General features: G+C 45.3%; 1 protein-coding gene across 3 annotated transcripts in view; it reads right to left on the bottom strand.

Annotated features, from left to right (window-relative positions):
- Nup214 (nuclear pore complex protein Nup214) overlaps nt 1-23,040 on the bottom strand; it is a 120,859-nt gene that overhangs the window by 36,896 nt on the left and 60,923 nt on the right. For 2 of the 3 annotated variants that reach the window (XM_089581057.1, XM_089581059.1), the window contains exons 22-25: nt 17,722-17,971; nt 16,357-16,689; nt 7,232-7,360; nt 3,959-4,104 (exon numbers count right to left, since the gene is read on the bottom strand). In XM_089581057.1, the coding sequence (XP_089437183.1) occupies nt 3,959-4,104; nt 7,232-7,360; nt 16,357-16,689; nt 17,722-17,971 (858 nt within the window). The remainder of the gene's footprint in view (nt 1-3,958; nt 4,105-7,231; nt 7,361-16,356; nt 16,690-17,721; nt 17,972-23,040) is intronic. The other variant, XM_089581058.1, reaches the window with a different exon arrangement.

Below are 23,040 nucleotides of genomic sequence, written 5' to 3' on the forward strand. Positions count from 1 at the left end.
CTGTCCGTCGTGAGATACGCTGGTGGAGGACTTTACTGGCAGATGTGATGCGAACCAAGCTGGTTCCAGATCGGAATTAAGACGGAGACGCGCGTGCAACGATGCTATCGAGCGCATGATGGTTCTGCCAATGGCTCGGACTTGGACCTAGCATGTGCGAGCCGCAGCTGACAGTGCAAGCATCTGGCCCATTTTTACACGCGCTTTGCTGACGAAGGCGTTGGGAAATCAACTGTGCACTCATACCAGCATGAAGTTATTGTAGAAGCAGTAACATGATTACACTTTTCTATGATCACTGGCAGCTAGTTTGAAAGTGCTTTCCGCTGCAGCTCCAGGGGGGGCACGTTAGGCCTAGCGACAGCGAGCGAGCCAGCAAAGCAGGAGAGAGCGACGCGCTGTCACCGAGCGAGCCACACATCGCTGCAGAAAGCATGCCAGTGGCACACTTTCCTAGTGCAGACTAGTGCAAATTCCTAGTGTGAATTCCTAGTACAGAGATTGCTGCCTGCTGCCGTGGAGTGACAGCGGTTCTAGAGGAAGTCTGAAGAGAAAGCCAAGTCACTGGCATGGTCGCACTGTGCGCCGTAATACGCCTTCGAAGAGTCGGAGCAGCTATATTTTCGGCACATCGCCCAAATCATCGCTTTCGAGGCACTTGTGACGTCTACTTAATGCACAAGGATGGGAGCAGAAGGGCCCCTCGTCTAAAGCAGTCTCTTCGAAGATGAAAAGCCTGGCTGCGCAAGGTCTCACAACTAATTCTCGCAGAACGAAAACAGCCATTTTTATAACGCAGGGGAAAATGAACTTTCATGAATTTTTGAAAGCCAGAGTGCGGACATGTTTATTATGTAAATGCGTCACTTCTGAGAAATTTTATTTAGATTATACGATGCCCGGATTATACGACGGTTTCACGCGGTCCCCTGAAAGTCGTATAATTGAGGTTCCACAGTATAAGGCAATGCAGCATATTCTCTTGTTACACATCTATATCATCTGCACATCATGCGTGAGAAAATTGTTTAGTTGCTATGTGATTAAACTCTTGGATGTGAAACAGTCCTGTGTTTATCTTCACCAGAGCTAGAAAGCCCAACAAAATGCATGACAGAAGTGCCGCGTCACTGTTATTTGCTGAAACACTGATTAAAACCTCAAAAAATCATGACGATGGCACGAAAGTCACAGTGTTAGCAGTAATAACCTTGCCAATCTGCCAGGACATGCATACTATAGCATTAAGGATAGTTGCCGGGCCAGTTGGTACATGATCTCACTGTAAAACAGCGCGCTTACACGGGACGAAGAAAGAAGACACGCACGCACACAGCGCTGAACTTACAACTGCATGGTTTATTGCATTGGTCGCAATAAATACCAGAAAAAAAAAAAACAAAAAAAAAAACAAACAAAGGAAGGCGAGGAAGATATCCTCCTGTCGCATAATGTCGTCAAAGGTTATTCAAGATATTGAATCTCTTTTCTTGTCAGTGCCATTGATGGAGTGCTAACGCATGACGCGCCTTTCCTATCTATGATGAATGCTTCATATAGTTCACGTTTGTGTTGATGATTATACCGCCTCAAAATCTGGCTTCGTCCAAGGTTAGGTGTGCAATGACAAGCAGATACGTGTTTTGCCAGCGTGCTGCCGTATCCCGTGCGGATGTTAATGGCGTGCTCTCGTAGACGGTCGTAGCGCTGTGTGTGTGCGTGTCTTCTTTCTTCGTCCCGTGTAAGCGCGCTGTTTCACGGTGAGATGCATACTATACTTCATTTCTGGAATGCATGCTACGATTGGAGCAGCGAGATCATACACACATTTGTTCGCCTGATAGTGTCAAACATCTGAATGCAGAGCAAGTTGTGACCCTAAGACCAGGCACGAGGGACAGTGTGTGGCCCTTAAAATTGCAGTGATGAAGTAAACAACAATATAACGAGTAATTATGCATTTGTAGTGGCATTTCATGTTACCAAAATGAAAATGATACAAAGATAAGTGCCCATTATTGGCAGTGTGCAAATGTAATGTCATTAACTGAGTAACAAGGACATAATTACAAATTCTGAGAACAAAAGAAAGTCCACTGGCAGCATGCATATAGCTAAGATGCAGTAAAAGCTTGTTAATTTGAATTCCACGGGGACATCGACGCAGTTAGAATTAAGCAAGTTCGAACTTACAAAAGTGAACAGAATATGCGGCCCACTACGAACAGGTAGTAGTCTTGTAGTGACATTACCCTATTTTATTATTCTAAATCGTTTGCTTATCACCTTTTGCTTTTTTTTTCGTGAACGCAGCGGCCAGCACCTTCTGTTCTTAAGTATGAACTTATCGGAATGCCTCTTCACTGCCTTCAAAACCGAAGAAGAGGCTGGCAGCAATCAGCGCATTCAAACCTGTGCAGTGGAGGAGGGCTGCATCCGAGTCGCGAAGGGTGCAACTGCCTGTGAGCATGGTCAACCAACTGAGCGCATGGCCGCAAGTTTGCGAAAACAAGCTGTGTGCGACCGCGGTGCAACTGCTGCTTTTCCAGCAAAATGACAGCGCAACTTCCGCGACTCGCAGATTCACACTTGCGAGTCGCAGGCGTTGAGCGACCGTTGAGGCCAAAAAGCAAAAGTTGCCAGGACGCCGCATGTACTTTGCCAGATTTTTTAAGAAAGCCTTCCAACCCCGAGTCACAAGCTCCGAAACCAATGATCGTGCTTTTTGGCAACATCCTGTTTCAACAACACACTGGCGTTGGCTTCCCGCATGGTTTCAATCTTCTCTTGAAGTTTTGACATGACACTTACTGCGAACAGACGACATTTCTAAATTACTATGCCGTGGCACATTGCGTAGGTTGACTGCTATGGCTGCAACCAATCACACAGAATGTGATGCAAAGAGCACCGAACACTGAGACAGAGACATGTAGCCTACATCAGCAAAAGTTCCTATTCATTCATTTCGCGCTTGTCGCAGTTTTGTGCACGGCCACGTGCTTTCAGATTCGGAGTGCCACAGACACTGCTACGTGCCTGATTTTCTGCATCTTGCTGCTGGTCATGCCATCCATCGTTCAACAACAAAAGTTTATGCAGAAAGCTACTGAAAAAGCCTTCAAGATCGGCAATTACAAGCAACAGCCGGGTATAAATCTTGGAGGTCATGTTAGTTGCTGTCACCACGCCGCCGCAAAGAGAGTCCCCCCTCTTCAATTATTCGGCCTCGCACACCATTTTACCCTCTCCACATCATTTTCCAAAGAGGCAGCGCAGCCTTGCGGGAGTGTTGCTTGGCTTGCTGCATGCCCAGGCCACTCAGGCGGGGCAGAGCGTAGCTCGAATTATCGGTGGTGCCGCCTATTCATGTTCGAATTAACAGACTACATTTTACATAGACTCGTATGGAGCTTGGATGGACCAAGTTGTGCAGTTCGAAATACTAAAATATTTGAATTAATTAGGTTTTACTTAACGAGCTTTCACTGTATAATGCATCACCCATTTCTAGGGCCTAGCTGCTTATGAGAGGTTCCAGCAAGCAAAATAAATACATGTAAGAATAAAAATAGAACAGAGCGAAAAAGAAGAAAAAAATTAGTAAGGAACTGCACAATTTCAAACTGTCACCTTACGATTTGTATGGCAGTACAGTCACACATTACACCGCTGTGGCAAGCAACGGCAGGGGTGGATTTATGGGAAGAAGGGTGAGGCCTGAAGCAAGAAAGTTTACATGAAAAAACCATGCCGAACCTCATTTTTGGACAAAAACAGTTTAAGAAATAAACGGATGCCCTAGGTATGTGCAGACATAAGCAGGCTGCTTGAGGCTACTACGCATGAGTATAGAATGAGCAATAATCCTGTAAACTACAAAAGGAAAGAGCATAAACTGCCAGTAAATGTATTGCAAATGCTGCAAAAATAGAAAGTTGTGCCGTGGCAGGCTTACAAAACCCTGCTGGAACAGAGGTCCAGAACCCTGCTGGAACAGAGGTCCAGGGGTAGACGTGCTTGAGCTCAACGATGGTGATCCACCAGTCGTGCCACTCGTGAAGGAGAAAACAGCCGCTGAAGAAACTGCTGGCACCGAAGTGACTGGTTGCAAAGAGGAAAAAAGGAATCAAATTATTACACGCACTGAACTCAGACCAGAAAGAGAAAAGAAAAGAAGAGAAAAAAAATTGTGCACACACAAATGCATAAAAGCAGCTGTCTTCATTAATCTTCATTAACAAAAATCAAGTATTATTTTGCACGAAAATAACAACATGCTTACCATTTTCTACCACCCCCAAACCAAATGCAGCAGTTCCTGATACTGCATTTGTGCTCTATAAAGCAAACATACTGAGTGCTGCATCGCTCAGAAAAAAACTGAAAAAATATTTCGCTCGGCCAAATCACTCGCTTATTCACACTACAATTTTGCCCAAAGTGACATTTGGCGATAAGCTTTGTTTCATACTACATTTGGGTCAAGTACATGCTGGTATCGGTGAGAATTAATCGACCACCTGCACTGCATGAGGCGATCCCGGACCAAAAAAGACAGTTTCACAACAGCTGCACCAGCACCGCCATCTCTCACCCCCAAAGGTTAAGGAGCACTCTTCGTTTTGCATCGCCCGCTTGTCTGTTTTTGTTATTCTGCCACCTACAACAGCTGGCACTGCCAGTACTGTCGCGAAACAGTCTTTACTGGTTCAGCATTGCCGCGTACGATGCGACCTTCGAATAAATTCTCAGATTCCGGCAGGTATTCAACCCAAATGTAGTATAAAGCAAAACTTACTATTATATCCACCTCTGTGCGAAATTGGAGCGCGAACAAGCCAGCGTTTGGCTGAGAATTTTTCTTTAAGGATTTTTTTTATAGCGACACAACAATCAGTATAACCAGGATGCAAGTACGCTTATGGTGACTAACCTAGAAACAAAAGCTCAATAACTTATCCTCCCTCAAAAACTATGTAGCATTAATTTTAGCATGACAAAAGTTATGCTGTGCTGTACCCAGCAATTTATGTTAAATCTAGGGGGTGTGTGAACATTGAAATTTTCAAATGCAAATTGAATACAAATGCGAAAAATGCCTTTAAATATCTGTTCAATATGAAAAAATTTCAGAAAAAGATAAATAAGTAAATGTTGTTTCCCTTGCCTTTATTTTTCTTTTTTCAAAATACCATATTTACTCGTGTAATTAGCACACTCACATAATTTGCACACCCCTAATTTATTACTGCATTTTTGTTTGTTCTTTTAACATTTACTGGCAAATTTTGAATTCCCGCCTATACCATGCATGCAGGTGCGTATAAGGCAGGCTTGGGAAGACCGGTGCAGCTGTGTTGCTTTATGCGGCTGAGAAAGGTGCGAATGGCAAGTGGACACTGCTATGCTAGCGTCGTCGCTTTAAGGAAGATGTCACTGCCAAGGTCAAGCCAAAGCAAAGTCATACTTGATGCAGGCGAAGGGTGAGCATGCCGGCTCTTTTGGGATAGAGTCTACAACTAGGTCAACAAAACAAACATGCCTCGGTCGCCTTAATAACTACCCCCTGTTTCTAAGCCACACCAACACACAAGTTGAAACAAGTCAGCACCAGCTAAATAATGTAATAGAAAGAAATAACAGTAAAGCTGCACGCCAGAACATCCTTCTCTTTGGATGCGCTAAGATAGGAACCCATCCCTTATGTAATGACCCTATGGGAGACTTTTAAGGTAATAAACTGAGCTAAACTGAAATCAGAGATCATAACGTGCAATATGCCATATATTTCCATGTAATAGTCGACCTTTTATTACAAAAATGAGCATTCGAAATAGGGGGTGAACATATACACGGCGCTGACCTATGCGCGAGGTCTAACAGTTTTGCCCGCGCCATGGGTACAGCAGGATATAAGGAGCTCATGCTTAAAAAAATAATAAGTCGTTAATTCATTTGTAAATTGGTCCCGATAAAAAAAAAATATCGAATTGTGTGCCATTTACCAGGTCACTTTACCGAACGAACAGTTGCAAGAGCGAACTTCTGGCAACCTCCGGCGCATGCTGGAATCCGAAACTACCAAACTGTTTGCTGTTCGCTTTGCTGCTAGTCAACCAAGGCTGCATGTGAGGGTGCCCATTTTATATCTTATCTCCAATTCCCTCTAACTGCTGGCCTTATGATTTTATTGTTGCACGTTTATGGCTTTGAGCCAAGCATGCACTGTTATTCCATCCGGCTGGGAACTACAACACGTGAAGCAGGGCGAGAGGGTGGAGGCATGTGTCAATATATATATATATTCCCGTGAACGACGGTGCGGGTTGGGAGGTCAACTTATAGGTGGGAATATATGGTATATATGTGGTGCATTATGACCCCGTTTTTGAAGCCTTAATTTAGAGAAAAAAGTGCACGAATTAGACAGGTAGATACGGTAGTGCATGGTCTTTGCCAATGAAATAAACAAATCTAGACCAACTCAGCACCATAGAAAAAACACATGGATGTGCCCAGACATGTACACTGCTCCATTATACAGAGTAACAGAATGCAACTAGCAATATGGCCATTCATGATGAGTGACCAAATGCAATCCATGAATTGACACAAGGCTGGCAACTAAAAATAACATGATGGGTAGTAAAACCTCAGTAATTTGGACTTCAAGGTACCAGAAGAAATGCCCGAATTATCCGACTATCGAGTTACAGTATACCCCCCTTCTGCCCCCATGAAAGAAAAAAAAGCAAAGACCCACCAAAAATGTGAACATGCAGTGAAACCTTGAGAGGAGGCTCCATCACACATACAACGAAAAGCTCATCATAAGCGCACAGTTCCAGCGGGCAGGAATAACAATGCAGATGTAAGCAAAGGGAACACATATTGGTGTCGAAATGGCAAGACTGTTTTGAAAAGGTAAGGAAATGGACAGCGATGTGCCAGACAAGAGTGACAGTCTGTCTTATAAAATAAGCTGCATGCAAGGGCAGTGCCTTGCAGGAATTTTTGATCAGCATGATAGTGTGACATCTTTAAAAATGTGCTCAAGGCATATTTTAGTTCTTTATCCTGCTGCAGTATGGTTTCTTTCTGCTATTTGCTTCTGCTGTTGGTCAGCAAACCAACTCCTATGTGCACATACCAAATGCAAGGTTCTTTATCATCCCAATGCGAGTTGCTTTACCTATACACTCAAATGCTCAAATAGAGATGAACTAACCAGCCAAGGAGACCGGAATGTCCTTTGTGAGTGAGGGTGCAGGCTCAGCATTGAGTGGCTCTTCATCTTCTTGATCTGGCGTGGGGGATCCCGGAGGTGTTATATCTTCATAAGCTGGCTCCTTCTCTCCTACATACATTAAACACAGTTGCATAAGCGTGATATTATTGAGAGGCTGCAAAGAGAAGAGCAGTTCGTACATAATCAGCTGACCGGATGATAATTTGATTTTAATGGCCCAAGAGCAACTTTGCCACACACACACACAAAAAAAAGAAATCCATTATACTAGCTTAGCTACCAACATAATTTTTGTAAAAGAAAACTGACCCCAATTTACTTCATTAAACTAAATATGACATAGGTATGCTAGCACAATATGCATGGACCCTTCACATAGGTTACTTATGATAGTTTTACAATGTAAGCGGCAGCTGGCACGATGCTGGTCTCCCTCTTTCACCCACCTAGTGCCAGCGCACGAAAAGGAAGCCTCCACCTTGCCACCCGCAACCTGTCACCCTCTCTGCCTTCCCTCTCCCACTTGCATTTCCATCTGTCCACTTTGACGCCTGCCATGGCAGGTGGAGGCTTCACCAAGACACACAACGGCTTTTTCACTAGCAAGGCATCTACTGCTAGAGCACTAAAAGATGTTCACACATGTTAGTACAGTACTGTATTTACTTGCATACAGGTTGCCACCCCCCCCCCCCCTTTTCAAAACAGCTCTTACCAAACTTGGCAGTTGCTCAAAATTAGTTATAATGAGTTTTATGGTGCAAAAGCAACCAAGGCTGCGATGCCAGTTATTCAAAGAACAATACAAATGGTGCTACTGCAAAAAGCCTAGTCTTCTTAATGCCTTCAGAATGCATGGTGTTTGCCTCCAACCTTATTGCATAAAGGTTTCACGCATCACCTATTTCAAGAGAGCTGAGTAAAATCTTCCCAGATGAGGTTGATGCAGCAATATGCACAAAGCCCCATTATGCCATTACATTGCAGACCACATGCTTACAGCACACACTGCCGTCAATCCAGGCTAGACCTAAACCAAAATTTGAAACAGCTTTGCAATGAACAGTACCGCCAGTCACTCAGCCACATAGAAGGCCTAGCCTCCTAAACATCAGCAACTGTCCTCGGAAGCATTTAAACAAGCTGTCACCTAACACACACAGGCATCAAGCGATTACGTGGCGTCACATGAGTTAGATGCTGCTGTAAAGTGTGCCAGATAGAACAGAAAACTGGGCGAGTTGGTGAAGGTTCAACATTATGTATAGCGCGAAAAACTAAGACAGGGGAAGAAAGTTCATCTCTAGTTCATCTCTAGTTCATCTCTAGTTCATTGGGCTCTTTTCCGTCTGTAACCCTTTAAAAAAACAGCGCTTGTTTGTTTGCGTGTTTCTTCCCCTGTCTTAGTTTTTCGCGCTATACATAATGTTGAGCCAGATAGAGGCAAAAGCAGCACAAATGCCTTTTTCACATGCAATAACAACAAGTATGAAGCTTTCCATGGAACCATGGAGGGCAGGTTTACTAAGTTGGAAGAAGTGAAGGCCTTCACACTACAGAACTCAGGACTGGTCACTGGCAGTGACTGTGAAGGCATTACCAGTCAAGGCATGCGCCAATGCTTCATGAAATGAAATTCCCTGCAAGTTCTCCACAAGTTCTGTATGGGCAAAACATTTCGTGAGGAGGTATAGACTGCACCTTAGGCAACTGACAAGCAACTGTCAGTGCCCTCCAGACATCTACAAAGAAAAGCTCACAAGTTTCACTGCTATGTTATGCATCTGCAAAGAGAAAAGGACTGCATAATGGGGCAGACAGCAAACACTGGTGAGACCCTGACATACTTCATGTGATGGGTGATGCTTGCCGCAACTGCAGATGAGTGGGGAGTTTCCAAGCGGAAGACAAAGCCAAAGGAGCGTTTCCCACACAATGTCATCGCATGAACGAGAAAAAAAAAAAGAGTTCCTTAATGATAAGCGGGTCTTGAGAGGCTCAGGATGGTCGGGCAGCAATGACCAGGTGCTCTACATGGCCTTCCAAACACTGTTTTACGTTCTCAGTGTGAGCATCTGACAGCACAAGAGCTGAAGTCGAACAGGTCCGAACTTGTGATTCCAGGTGGTATGACTGCACTGCTTCAGCTAATAGATGTGATGCTGAACTAACCCTTCTAGAACTGTGCTTGATAGTTGTATATTGACCGGATAGAGAATAAAGGCAAGCTGTTTACACCAACAAGCACAATGTCAAGTGCACCATGACAAGTGCGCTTCATCTAGTGTTATGCTGTTCTTTGAGTTGCGGTAGTATGGTATTCACTGCCAAGTTCGCATGTGGATAAGTCTCAAGAATTGTGGCCTCTCCAAAGCCATGGATGGTACGAAAGGTGACATGGTTAGAAGACAACAATGACAAAGACAGAAACAACAGTGAAACATCTACATCATCAAAGCAAACACGCCAAAGTGAGTTTTCCTCTATTCTAGTACGGTAAAAGTGCGCTAAAACATACCTGCTTAAACAGTAGTTTTGCTTTGTGAGCAGTAAAGCCAAATCCCCGACTTGGCCCCCATTGAACATAATGCATTTTGTATTCACATAAACCACACCAACTTATCGTGTACATATTGGTTAACACGCTGTTTCCCCTTTTTGTCATGTGCGAGCACAACGAAATCATAGTGGTTATGTTGTCCCCAAGGGTGGCCCAGCAGACTATTGCGATGCAACGACGGCAAGTCATTCGGCCAATGGAAAATTGCAGCCAAGCATAGCCAAGCGGAACCGAGATGGTGATGACAAGCGCCATCCCTGGAGCTCTCTTTGCAACAAGAACTAACCGTGCAATGGCCCTTCAGCAGACTGCGCCACGAGTTGGATGTCCACGTCTTGCCGAATTTGGGACAGAAACCACTAGGCGCTCAGCATAAGAGAAACCTTAAGATCATTTGTACCGTAGAACGTGGCACAAAGAGACTGGTGCTGGCACGCGAGAGAGATCCTTCCTATAGGAATTCAAAGGGCACAATGCGCAGTATACAATAAATTACCATGTATAAGACAACCTTTTAACAAAAATGACCATTCTAAATTGGGGGTTTGACATATACGCAGCACCGGCATATACGTGGGGTCTAATATAGTTCTGCCCGAGCTACGGGTAGTAAGCACCCCGTGCTGATGCCCATTCCCGACAGAATACATGAAGCTCCATGAGTCAAAAAAAAAAAAAAAAAGTTAATTCATTTGTCAACTGGTTCCAATAATAAAAAAAAAAATCTCCGCCAAACTTGCCTAAGTGTTCATCTTAAGAGCGTTAGCTACGGGAGCTTCAACTGTTTACATCGGTGTGCTCAGCAAACGTGGAAACCACCAAATCCAAACACCCGTGGATGTTTCCTTTCCGGAAACATCCCTTCTAAGACAAGCAGCACCATCTATCACATGGGTTTTGCGCTACTATTGCGATTTACAGCCACCTTCACCATATCTGGTATATTTCCTCCTTATATCAGTTAACAAATTTCACAAACGTGTGCATCACAACATGACTAATCGTTTGACACCATCTGGAACCACCTGCGACAAAAAGTTTGGTCGTAATGGCCATCTGAAGGTCCTGGGAATGAACGGTTTGGGGGTGGAAAGGTCGTCGTTGCAAATCCCACGCATATTTTGGGCTTCATCTCAATTAGTAATTTGAACCTCAGGAACATGCAGATTCATTTTACATCACTTCGAACATTCTGCATCAAACGGGTGGCCCCCAAATTTTATGCAAATGGTGGTCCCAAGGGGTCCTACTTCGAAGGCTGCTATACTGGCACATATATATAACGGATCGAAAGTATAGGTATCAGTTGAGGCGCTACGCGCCCCATGTGATATAGTGTGATTACGTGGCTACTGTTTTGGTCAGTTTAACCTTCATTGCAGACAGACACTTCTTTGACAAACATAAGTAGTAAAAGCTAATTCTTAAAAATTGAATTGTGCACCATTTACCCAGCTTGCTCATGCTGGCTGTCGCTTTACAGACGAACAGTTGCAGAGCAAATTTCAGGTAACCTCCAGCGCGAGCCAGAATCCGAAACTACTGAACCATCTGCTCACGTGCCGAATACAAAAATACAGAACTGTTTGCTATTCGGTTTGCCTCTAGTCAGCCAAATATATCTAACAAATGCACTCGAATCAGTTCAAAACCACACCATTCGCTTCGTTCATTCTGCATATTCATGTACGATCAGCGTTTCATTTCTAAAGAATAATTCTGGTCTCGAAAGCCTTGAAGCTCGCCGTCGCGTTGCCTGCATGTGTTTGCTCCACAAGTTTTTCCATAGCACTCTGAATCAAACACCTTACATTTCTCATCCAACCCGCATATCTCACCGCACTGCACACCCGTTTCAGATCGCCCGGCCTCTATCGCGCACTGCAACCTTTTCAGGTTCCTTTTTCCCCGCACCATTGTTGACTGAAATGCCCTCCCCGCCGATGTTGCCGCCATCACGTGCCCATCTTCATTCTTATCAGCTGTAACCACTTGTATCATACTGCAATGACATGTATTTATTATTGTTGAATATATTAACCCACCCCTTATGTAATACCCCTGAAGGGGGTCTTTAAGGTGAATAAAGTGAAGTGAAGTGAAGTTTATGGCTCAGAGCATGCGTTAGTCACACAACACAATATTCTAATATTTTTTTCTCTTTCTTGGTGTCCCTGATGTCAGGGGGCCAGCCTGTACAATACAGCAGGGGTTCTCAAACTGGGAACCCAGGGGTTCCGTGGACTGCTTTTGAGGGTTCCACGAGCACCCACACTGTCCTCTCCCCCTTTCAGGTATACTGCTGACAGGCGTGTGCAAAGCAAGACACAGTACCTCATTTGTTAAGGGGAGATGTGGGTCTTGAAATGGTTTTTCAAAAATGCCATATTCGGATTCAATATACTCTAGAGTACCTACCTACAAAGTTTCAAGGTCTCATTCAACCTCCAACTATAAAAAAAAAAGGATATATTTGAAGCCCTTGAAGTGCCGAAATGGTGAATTCCGTGCAAAATGCGGCAGCACTTCGCACCCTTCGCTTCCAGCAACACATCCCGATGGCTGCCATCTTGGGTCTTATTAAAAAGCTGGATCCCTTCCCTACATACTGGTATTGCTAACTATTGGGAAATCCTATTGTAACGCCCAAATTTCGCCATTTTCTGAGGCCTCCAAATGGCTGGCACGAGTACTTCAGATGCCACTTTCTCAGCTTCATGTTTCTTTGCCAGCTGGCTAGCCTTACGGAACATTTCATGTTTTTAAAGTGTGATTTCAATGAATCCTATGCTGTTGAATTCAGAAAGAACTGAACTATGGAGCTATGCTATTTTTTGATGGCTGAGTTGAACATATTAAATTTTCAGAAATATGATTTCACCTAATTATATTTGGTAATTATGGAGCTTCTACATAACTGAACATTTTATATGATGATATATCTCAATAAGAACATAAATACCATAGCCCTGCATGGCACATCTTTAGCTACAGCTCCATTAGCTAATTAGGCTTCAGTTATATTTCCATAATATGAGAACTAATTGAAATATACCGACACTAATTATATTTTTGCAAAACAGGAACAAATACATACACACACCTAATTCATTACAAGCTCTCTAATAAATAAAATTTTCATTTCAATACCCGTGTCTCCCCTTTGAACTCATTCCAGAGCGTTAGCTCTACTTTGCTTGTTCCTCAGTTTCCTGCCGTCAACGTCGGCGCCACCCCCAGCACAGACCTTGGCGGCGTGCCAAGATGCTGGGCAACTCTAACGGCACCGCTTGCTTATGTTCTGATGTGAGCACGGGCCACGGTAGCTGGCCCGGTGAACATGGCAGTGTGCCAAGACACAGCTGCACCAAGGCATGTATGTTCAGAACGCCGGTAAGAAAGTGTGGAAGAGCATGGCGCACAAGGCGGCACGTTTTTTGTACACTAGTGCGCGTGGCAACTGAAAGTTTGGGTCGCACCGCAGAGCTAGCCGAGCGGCCAAGCCCAGAAAAGGCAAGGAAAAAAAGCGTGCGTGTCGATTGGGCGTTTTTCAGGGCGGTTTGATGGCGTCGGCGGCGCTGGGGCAAAGTTTTGCAGCCAGCGAGCATATTTACGGCGGAAAGCAAGAATCTAAGGAAATGCCAGCGCTAGGAGTTGCAGATGGCCAATGGAAGCTGGACGAAGCGCTACGATTCTGTGCCCAGCCAGTCAAGTGCACAAATATGGGTAACGTTTGACTTGTGGCTATGTTTTTTGCCTTCTTGTGTTGGGGTTTGAAGTCTGAGCATCAGAGAGAGATGGCCATTGAATAAAGAAATACTGTATTTACTCGCGTAATTGCGACACTTTTTTCTTTAAACGAATATAGACACCTAGCTTTTGGGCGCGTGTTTTCTTCTTTGCAATCGTGCGTAAGGCATTATTATACATGGATTACCACGTGGTATTCTCCTACGGCCGCTAAATAATTTATAATCAAACTTCTTTCTCGTGCTGTTTCGGTTTCAACAACCGAACGATGACTGTGACGTCAAAGTGAGGCTATAGGTCACGTGAGGCATGAAAAAAACTGTGATATAATCGCTGCTTCTATATTCGTTGTCATTCCAGCTTTTGAGGAAGGCTGGCTTCAGCACTGTAGCGCATTAAAATGATGAAGTAGCGATTATACCGCAGTTTTTCAGTGACGTCTAACCGCACTTTGATGTCGCAGCCATCGTTCGGCTGTTGAAACCAAATAACATGACAGAAAAATTCGATAATAAATTATTTAGCTGTCGTAGGCGAATACCACATGGTAATTCATGCATAGTGGTGTCTTCTGCATCACTGTACAGAAGAAAACATGCCACCAAAAATAGGTGTCTATACTCCTTTAACTTAGAAGGGTTGTTTTGTCGGCCAGTTGGTGATGCATACTTCAAGAAATGCGTTTTGTCCTTGTCTGCCGCGCCGAAGCATTTCTTGAAGTATACTCCTTTAAATTAAGGCTTCAAAAAGGGGCTGCGCAAATTATGCAAAAAATTTTTCGAACAGGCGCTAAAAAGCGCAACAAAGGTCATAACGTGCATTATATCATGCATATTGCCGCCTATGTGCAGAAACCCCCTCTCGCACCCCTTGCTGACCCCCCCCCCCCCCCAAAGAAGCATCCAAATGCGAGATGATGCACAACCCCTCCTGCCCTGCCCCACATTATGTTGTTCCCAGTGTGATAGCACGCCGGCGCGTACGCAGCTCAAACCAATAAACGCTACAATCGCGAAGCCAGCAGTGGGAGGTGAAGGAGATAATGGGCGATAATGTGGCGCCCTCATGTACCACCTGGCTGACTCGTGGCAAACCGAACAGCAAACTGTTCGGTAGTTCCCGATTCGGGCACGTGCAACTGTTCTTCTGAGAAAGCGACCGCCAGCGCGAGCGAGCCTGGTAAACGGTGCACCATTCGTGCCCTCGCTACTCGCATCTTTCGCGGCGATGCGGCCGCACCAGTCTTCCCAAGCCTGCCTTGCGCACGCCTGCATATATGCTGGTGGTCTGGTGCAGTTGAGTGCACAAAATATGCGAGTAAGTTTTTTTTTTTTCAAAAATTGGGAGAAAAAATTGGCAGCGCAAAAATTACGCGAGTAAAAACGGTAACTGCTATAAGCAAGAAAACTAATTCTTACAAAAGTGAATACCATAACAAAAGAGCATGAGAGGTTCATTCACAAGCAACACCGTTGTGATGCTTATGATGACTGGCTGTGACGGGGGAAGGGAGGAAGGAAGGGAGGAGGGGGGGGGGGGTCCCTGAGAACAAAAAAGTTTGAGAGCCCTTGCAATACAGCGACCAACATGCAAGTAAATATGGTAGTTTTTATGCGATACAATTGATGGCTCACTTGCGTTACAAGCTTAGTTGACTGCTCTAGCATATCTTGCAGCATCCCCAAGCATTTGGCTCAATGCACAAGCGCTGCCATTCAAATCTGCGGACTTACAAGCTGTGACACAATACCCACTTCAAACACTGTGGTGCATAGCTCTTGCACAAAGAAATAAGCCAATTCGGTACTCCTACAAGGAAGTCAATATGAAATAAATGTCAGACTTGCGGTAAACTGATAGACATGAAGGAAAAGATCAAGCAACCCAGTCAGCTGGTTTTGGTATTATGGGGTTTAACATCCCAAAGTGACTCAAACCATGAGGGACACTGCAGTGAAGGTTCTTTAATGTGCACTGACATCGCATAGTACACAGGCCTCTAGCATTTCACCTGCACTAAAATTCGGCCGCCACGGACAGAATCATACCCGCATTTTTCGGGTCAGCAGTCGAGCGCCATGACCTGAGCCACCGCAGCGGTGCGCAACCCAGTCAATTTGAACAAACTGGAAGTCAGACCACGCACATCTGCAAGGTTGCCAGGCTACTCTGCTTTTAATGTAAGTGAATAAGTTCTGTAATTTTGTCTGTACTTGTACTACCCATGAACAAGAAACTGAACTGTATTTCCCTACAACACAACGTGACACCTGAAAAGGGAGATAACAAGAAAGAAGAAACAGAAGGAAAACTGGAGAGTAAATTCAATCCACTGTTTCACAAGGTCAGCTAAAAAGATACCTACAGCAATCAAAATGCAGCAAGCAGAAACACCCTAAATGCTAAATCAAATATGGGCTGTCCAGACATGATACCTGGATTATTACAATGACATTTAAATGATAAGAGTAATAACTCAACTTCGAAAAGTATTTTCTAGTGTGGCCCAGCCAAGACAGTCGTCACCCAACGAGTAAAAACTCAACAAGCCAGGCTTGATATTCATAGCAGCGGAACGGTTCAGGTTTAGAAAAATAGAAATGGATGGGTGTTGTGCCCGTGCTACCTCAATGTGACCACATCTTTCTTATTTCTTGCTTTTCTGAAAAAATAAACCTCTAGCAACAAATAACTTTCTTTTAGTCAAAGACATAATTTTGCTTGAATTGCTATGATGTGCCATGTCCTATGTCCAACAGCAACACGCTGCACCTGCTTGACCAGCAACACCAACCTGTTTCAGCGCTGGTTGGTTCTGTCTTCTTCTCAGTAGAAGCTCCAGTTTGCAGCCCAGTTGTCTGTGAAAAGGGCGTGAAGGACGGCCCAAAATGTGGTTTGACAGCCATAAACCCGGGCTTGGATGCAGTCGAGTCACCAAATTTAAAACTGCTTGAAGTTACTGTTGGTGCAACTGTTCCGCTGGGCTTGGCAAAGCTAAGCACGGTAGCTGATGCTGGAGCGCTGCCAGATGTGGTGGTAGCAGGCCCAAAGGAGAATGCCGAGGTGAATGGAGTATCAGATGTGGTCTGCCCAGGTAGCTTGAAATTGAATCCAGGTTGTGTCCCTGCTGAAAGAGAACCACCATCTGTGATTTAGCAAAAGAAAATGCATGACACCAAGAGAAAAAGCAGATTACAATAAGTACCGGCATGAAAAGGGGTGACAACAGCTGGGTGCAAATCATGGCTTTTAAATTGCAAGGTTGTAAAACAACTGGTATCTTGATAATGATAACTTGCGACAAACTATGTACTACCTTCAAAGAAAACCTCATTTCCCACACAATGAGCAAATGTGCAAAACAATACACACACACTCGTCATGCTCACAGTTGCGGTGGAAAAGTGATGAGGTGCAGGATGAGCCTGATTTCGTTTCATGGGACACGAAAACACTCCTTTCGTTCTCGTCAACATGGAGAAAAAGAGGAGCAGTGAAGCAGCTAGGATGAGCTGGTAGGATGACGATGACAGCAAAAGCAAAATTCATGGCAAGTGCATCATCCCCACCACCCACGTGGTGCTCGGTGGGATAGACATGCTGAGGAAGGTAGCGAGCTTGCAGTGAGAGCAAGATGCAAAGCAATCCGAATGGGTATATGAACAATGCGTAAAGCCGTTGTTGATGGCAAAGAAAGGACTGAAATAAAGGGCTGCTTTCACAGAAAATAAGGGTTTTTCCCAAGAGTGATAATATGCAATGTATTTTTTTCAGGATTCTTAGCACAATAGGACAAATTTCCATGTAGGAAAATTTTAGTGTTACGAGGTAAATTGCGGATTTAGCTGACTTTGTTAAATCAAGGTCTAACTGTACAATATAAACTATATTCTGTGGCCAGCTTCGAACTGAATATATCTGGATGTCATTACATGGCTAAATTTTCACCAGCTTGTAAACAAAGGTCTACTGGAAGTAGAAAATAAAATGTGAGGTGCTATACAAAAGTATTTTAAAGCTGGAGCAGCAGATGCACCTATTCTGTATATTGTGGCCTACCTCAAATAATTATGTATGAAGAACATCAGGCTTATCAAAAAAAAAGGGGGGGGGGGGGGGGGGAGGAGCAGGGAGAAAAGAGATGAAGGGGTATTCTTACGCGGCACTAAGTAGGGAGATGTGAAGGGTGATGGTGAGCCAGCTTCCTTTGTGGTCACAGTGGTCTCTGAACGAGTGGGAAGTGGCTTAGTCACCACATTAGTTACTGCTGCTGAGGAAATCTCCGGCGGTGCTGCAGCCAATGAGCTAACAGTGAGGCCAGCAGGAAACACTGTGGGCGGCACTGCTGAGCTCTTGTAGTCTGGACCGCCACTGGCTTGTACTGAAACCTCGATCACCTTGGTCTCAGGCTGCAAAATCCAGAGAAGCGAGGGTTCAGTAAAGTGTCGGGTCAATGAGGAGTAAGTGAGGGTTCATATCTTCAGATTGTGTGCTTTGCTAACGACAGTGATGTCAAATTCTGCACAAATTTAAGCACACAACTGTTACCCCTCAAATTTCATGACACAAAGGCCAAATGTTCACAAGGTACTTTACACATTAATGCATCTCACGAAAGGTGCACAGTTTTTCTACTGTGCAACAAATGGGGCCCAGGCTTATGTTCTATGCTTGAGACACGCTATGGAACAAAAAGAGCAATAAAGGCGTACAGTTCAGTCATGTGGCCAACATAAATGCAACCTATTGCTGCTAGGTTCACACAGCGGAGCTATGACCACTTTTTGAGTTAGAGTGATAAAGAAGACTTGGCTGGATGCTACTGAGTGAACACTGAAATACAGTAGCACACTTATTTCTCGGACTCTAATAATTCGGACTTGCGCGATATTTCAGACCTCGCTAAGGAACCGACATGCACCTCAAAGAAACATCTACATTTCCACGACCAATATTTGAACCCTGTGGAGTCCAAAAGTTCGATTTTTCGGACTAAAATAGAGGACAGCAATACCGCATTTACTCGCAATAAATACCAGAAAGGAATACAAAAAAACAAACAAAAAAAACCAAAGGAAGGCGAGGAAGATATCCTCCTGTCTTATCATGTCGTCAAAGGTTATTCAAGATATTGAATCTCTTTTCTTGTCAGTGCTAACGCATGACGCGCCTTTCCTATCTATGATGAATGCTTCATATAGTTCACGTTTGTGTTGATGATTATACCGCCTCAAAATCTGGCTTCGTCCAAGGTTAGGTGTGCAATGACAGGCAGATACCGTATTTACTCGCATAATGATCGCACTTTTTTTTTTCCAAAAAAAAATGACGCAAATTTAGGGGTGCGATCATTACGCGGGGTAAATTTTTTACGAAAAATTTTTTAGCACCGAAACCGCAAATAAGTTGCAGGCAGACAACCCTTATCACACGGGCGTGCTACCCGCGGTTACGCCGCCAAACGCGGTTATCGTGAACCGAGCTCGGCGACCTCGGCTTGCGTCGTTAACCGAGAAGGTAGAGTGCGAAAAGCGCACGAGCTGGCCCGCTTCATGAACGTACTTTCTTCGCGCTAAATCAAGTTCCAAGAGCGACGCATCAAAATAGGCAGTGTGCATAGTGCTCCGCGACGGCGCTTTTATGCAGCCTTCGATCTCGTCCGAAGGCACGAATAGTCTTCTGGCGGGCTAGTTGGTTCTTTTCGTTCATGGTTAAACTGCGCGAAGGAAACAAGGACAGAGACAGAAACACACGTACACACTGAGCGCAGAACTTCCAACTTTTATTCGAAAAAGGCTTCGGGCATTAGCTTTTATACGCACTAAACAACCACCACATGACACAGCCGGGATAAAAACCGATAAGTATTGACAGTAACGTGTCCATGATGTGGAAGTTCTGCGCTCAGTGTGTACGTGTGTTTCTGTCTCTGTCCTTGTTTCCTTCGCGCAGTTTAACCATGATCCGAAGGCACAGCAACAGCTACAACAGCAACGTCCCGCGGCGCTCAAGCTACGCATTTTACCGCCGTTACGCCGAAAAATGTCCGGTCCCTGCCGCATCGTTGATGTAATACTTAGGTGACACGTTCGCAACGCTCGGAGAACCGGATATCCGCGTGCTTACCGCAATGGTGCCGCCCGCGAGCGCGGCGGACGATGGCGCTCTGTACTCCCTGGTCGTCGCTAGGCCTAACTTGTTTCGCATCGAAGCCACAGTGGACGGCGCTTTTTGACCAACGCTATAATGACTGGTCTGCTTATGGCGCTGCCTTACTGCCAACCTAATTGTTGCATATTAAAATAAATATGTACGATCGATTTCAGCGACGCCTTAGCAGTGGAGCTGGCGTGCTAGCAGATCGGGTCAGCCGCGCTGCAACGGCGGCAGCTGCTACGCGGCTGCGAACGTAAAACTAGCTTGTATCGCATTTATTACTCCTACCAGCAACTCGGTACAGGTCAGCGATCCTCAAGGAAGATTAATTTTTTGACAATCCCATATCCCAGGGCTTATTATTTACGAGAACAAGAAAGTTTAGCCTGATCACCGCGTCACTTCGTTCGTTGCACCGCAACCCAAAACGTTGGCGAGCCTTGTGACAACGCGAAAAGTGATTCGAGATAACCGCACTTAAGTTTGGTATCCGCGCCGTGACGGCAGGTCAACCAACAGGCGGCTGCCGCTGTAATGCTGAAAGAACAAGATAGTCATCTGCATGTGTCATCTGTCAGACAGATGGCAAGTACGATAATCGTCGGTTAGACTCGACATCGTCGACAAATTGCAGCGGCAAGTTAGTTAGGGGTGCGAACATTACGCAAGGAATAAAAAAAAAAATGAATTTTGACAACAGAATTCGGGGGTGCGATCACTACGCGAGTGCGATCATTATGCGAGTAAATACGTACTTTGGAGATCGTTTTTCAACCGAAAATTCGTGTTTTCGGCTTAATATTCACACGAGCGGGCATCGCTTTCATAGCTAACGTTCGATCCCGGCCGCGGCGGTTGAATTTCTTTGGAGGCGAAATTCTAGCGGCCCGTGTACTGCGCGATGTCAGTGAACGTTAAAGAACCCCAGGTGGTCGAAATTTCCGGAGCCCTCCACTACGGCGTCTCTCATAGCCTGAGTCGCTTTGGGACGTGAAACCCCATAAACCAAACCAAACCTACCGGTTCCCCTCCACTGTGAAAGGATTCATCTTGGATTTAAATGAACTCAATCCATGGAGAACGAAGTTTTCCTTCCTCCATGAGTCATACAAGCTAGCTTGGATAGGCTTGGCTATTTGTACTTCTTCATTGCTACCACTTGAGATTATGGCACGCTCTTCGTTGCCATCGAGATGGCCTACAAAGCGTGCGCAATCGCATTGAAAACGGGGCAGCTGCAGCGTCCACAGCGGCTTGGTTGGCGCAATTCGCATAGCAAGGGAGCTAGGTGATAGGAATGCGGCTCGTGGACTACCTCTTCCGGTCTTCGCGATTACCATTTTGCCCCAACGGGCTGTTCTTGTTTTGCGCTGCACTTGCATTCACTCGCGGCATGACCTGCGGCCGCGTCGCACTGTCTGGTATCATGACGTACAGTGGCTATCGTGACGCGAGGTGGTGCGGACATGATGAAAGCCTGACTGTGACTCAGATAAGGTCTATTGTTATCGCTTGCAAGCGGAACATGGGGAGCGGTAAAGCTCACAATTTTTAAAGCCAGTTTTTCGCAGGAAGCTTTCTTTTTTTTAATTCACAAATTTTTCGGACTGTGATTATTTGGACCATTTTCCGGATCCCACCAAGTCCGAAAAATCGGTTGGCGACTATAATCCAGGGTTTCAACTTATTTTTGAAAAAATCCTACTATTAAAGGGGTCGTGAAATGTTTTCCGAAAATTTTGAACGATGTGTGTATTTGGAATTCTGACCCTTCATTCTATAGTACCGTATTTACTCGCATAATAGGCGCACTTTTTTTTCCAGAAAATCCGGCTCAAAGTTCGGGGTGCGCCTATTACGCGGGGTAAAATTTCCGGAAATTTATCGACTCGCAAAATTGAACACACCGCGTAAACGCACTCGTGTACGGGCCGCACCCCGTTTTCGCGAAGAAAATGTAAAAAAAAAAGGTCCGTGTAAAGGCCGCACCGAAACTTTCGTAATGCACGCGCCGAGGCCTCCGCGATCGGCTCCGGCTGCGCGCAACGGGCGCTTGATCGCGGAGGCCACACACGCGCACAGGAGCTTCCAGACGCCGCCCAAGGCCAAGCTCATCATCATCATCATCGTTTTCCTCCGCCGCGAGCTTTCGCTATCTATAGACGCTTTACAGCGCCGTATCATGGGGGCTGCCATCTTTGATCACGTGATCACGCCGCCATTACTCGCCTCCTGACCGCTCGGCCCGCGCCTCGTCGCGAAGGCTGCTGCGTCTGACGGTTCGGTTCCGACAGGCAGTGTTTCGGTTGATGCGGTTGTAAAGGAGGGGTAAGACGACACTATAGTTTGGCCAAAGCTTTGAGAACCCTAATTTGATCACGAATTCAGGCGTGAAAACGCGATAGGACTTCATGTCGCCTAGAGCCGCTGAGCTCTCCGCCTCTTCGAGCCAACGGACGGATCGCCTGAATGCTTGTCTTTGCATGCGCTGAAGGCTCTGCTTAATGTTTTTTTTATTGTTATTATATAAAACGGCAAGGTTGAATGTTCCTGCGGCCTTACAGGTCATTGTCCTATCGAGTACCTGCATGCAGACACTGCTGTAAAACGCTCACATGCACATAGTATGCATTTGTTTACAACCTGTTAACGGTGCTTATTAAGCCTGAAATATTTCCTACTGGTTGGATAAACATAGAAAGGCGACAAATATAAATAGACACACAAAGGTTGACGATCATGGTAGCAGTACCATCAAGCAGCCGTCACAAGCTGGCGTGCAATCATTTCGAAGGAGTCCGCGATATAATTGTTATAACGCGCGCATGGCAACACGTTCATGCTAGACGAATTTCATAATAACGTCAGCCTCGTATAAAAAATTTTGGTACGCTCGACGCTCGATATGCGGGCATGGAAACGCTCGTGGTCTCTTTGGTTGTAATTAATCAGCTTCACTCTGAGCGTGCGGAGTCACTTTTAGTGACTGTCTCACATGGACCGCGAGCAAGTGACAACCGCCCAGCACAGCAGCCGTAAACCAAATGCTGTAATCCGAATACGCTCCACGGAAACCGCGCTACTTGGAGCGAAATTGAACAGTAGCGCCAAGACGGCGTGTAATACACGTATTGACGGTAAGCGTTGTCGCATGGCAGTGCGGTGCATAATAACAGCAGCAGCATGTAGGAGCGCAAGTCGTCTTTTTTTTTCGTTCCTAACTCGGCTTCGGGCGCTCCTTTTACTAATGGCCAAACACCATCACTAACGATCAATGGGGTCTCAGCACAGTGCCCAACAACTGAATGCACGCCGTCATGGT

The sequence above is a fragment of the Amblyomma mixtum genome, chromosome 3 (genome assembly GCF_055824585.1).
Source record: "Amblyomma mixtum isolate Tamu chromosome 3, ASM5582458v1, whole genome shotgun sequence".
Classification (NCBI taxonomy): Eukaryota; Metazoa; Arthropoda; class Arachnida; order Ixodida; family Ixodidae; genus Amblyomma; species Amblyomma mixtum.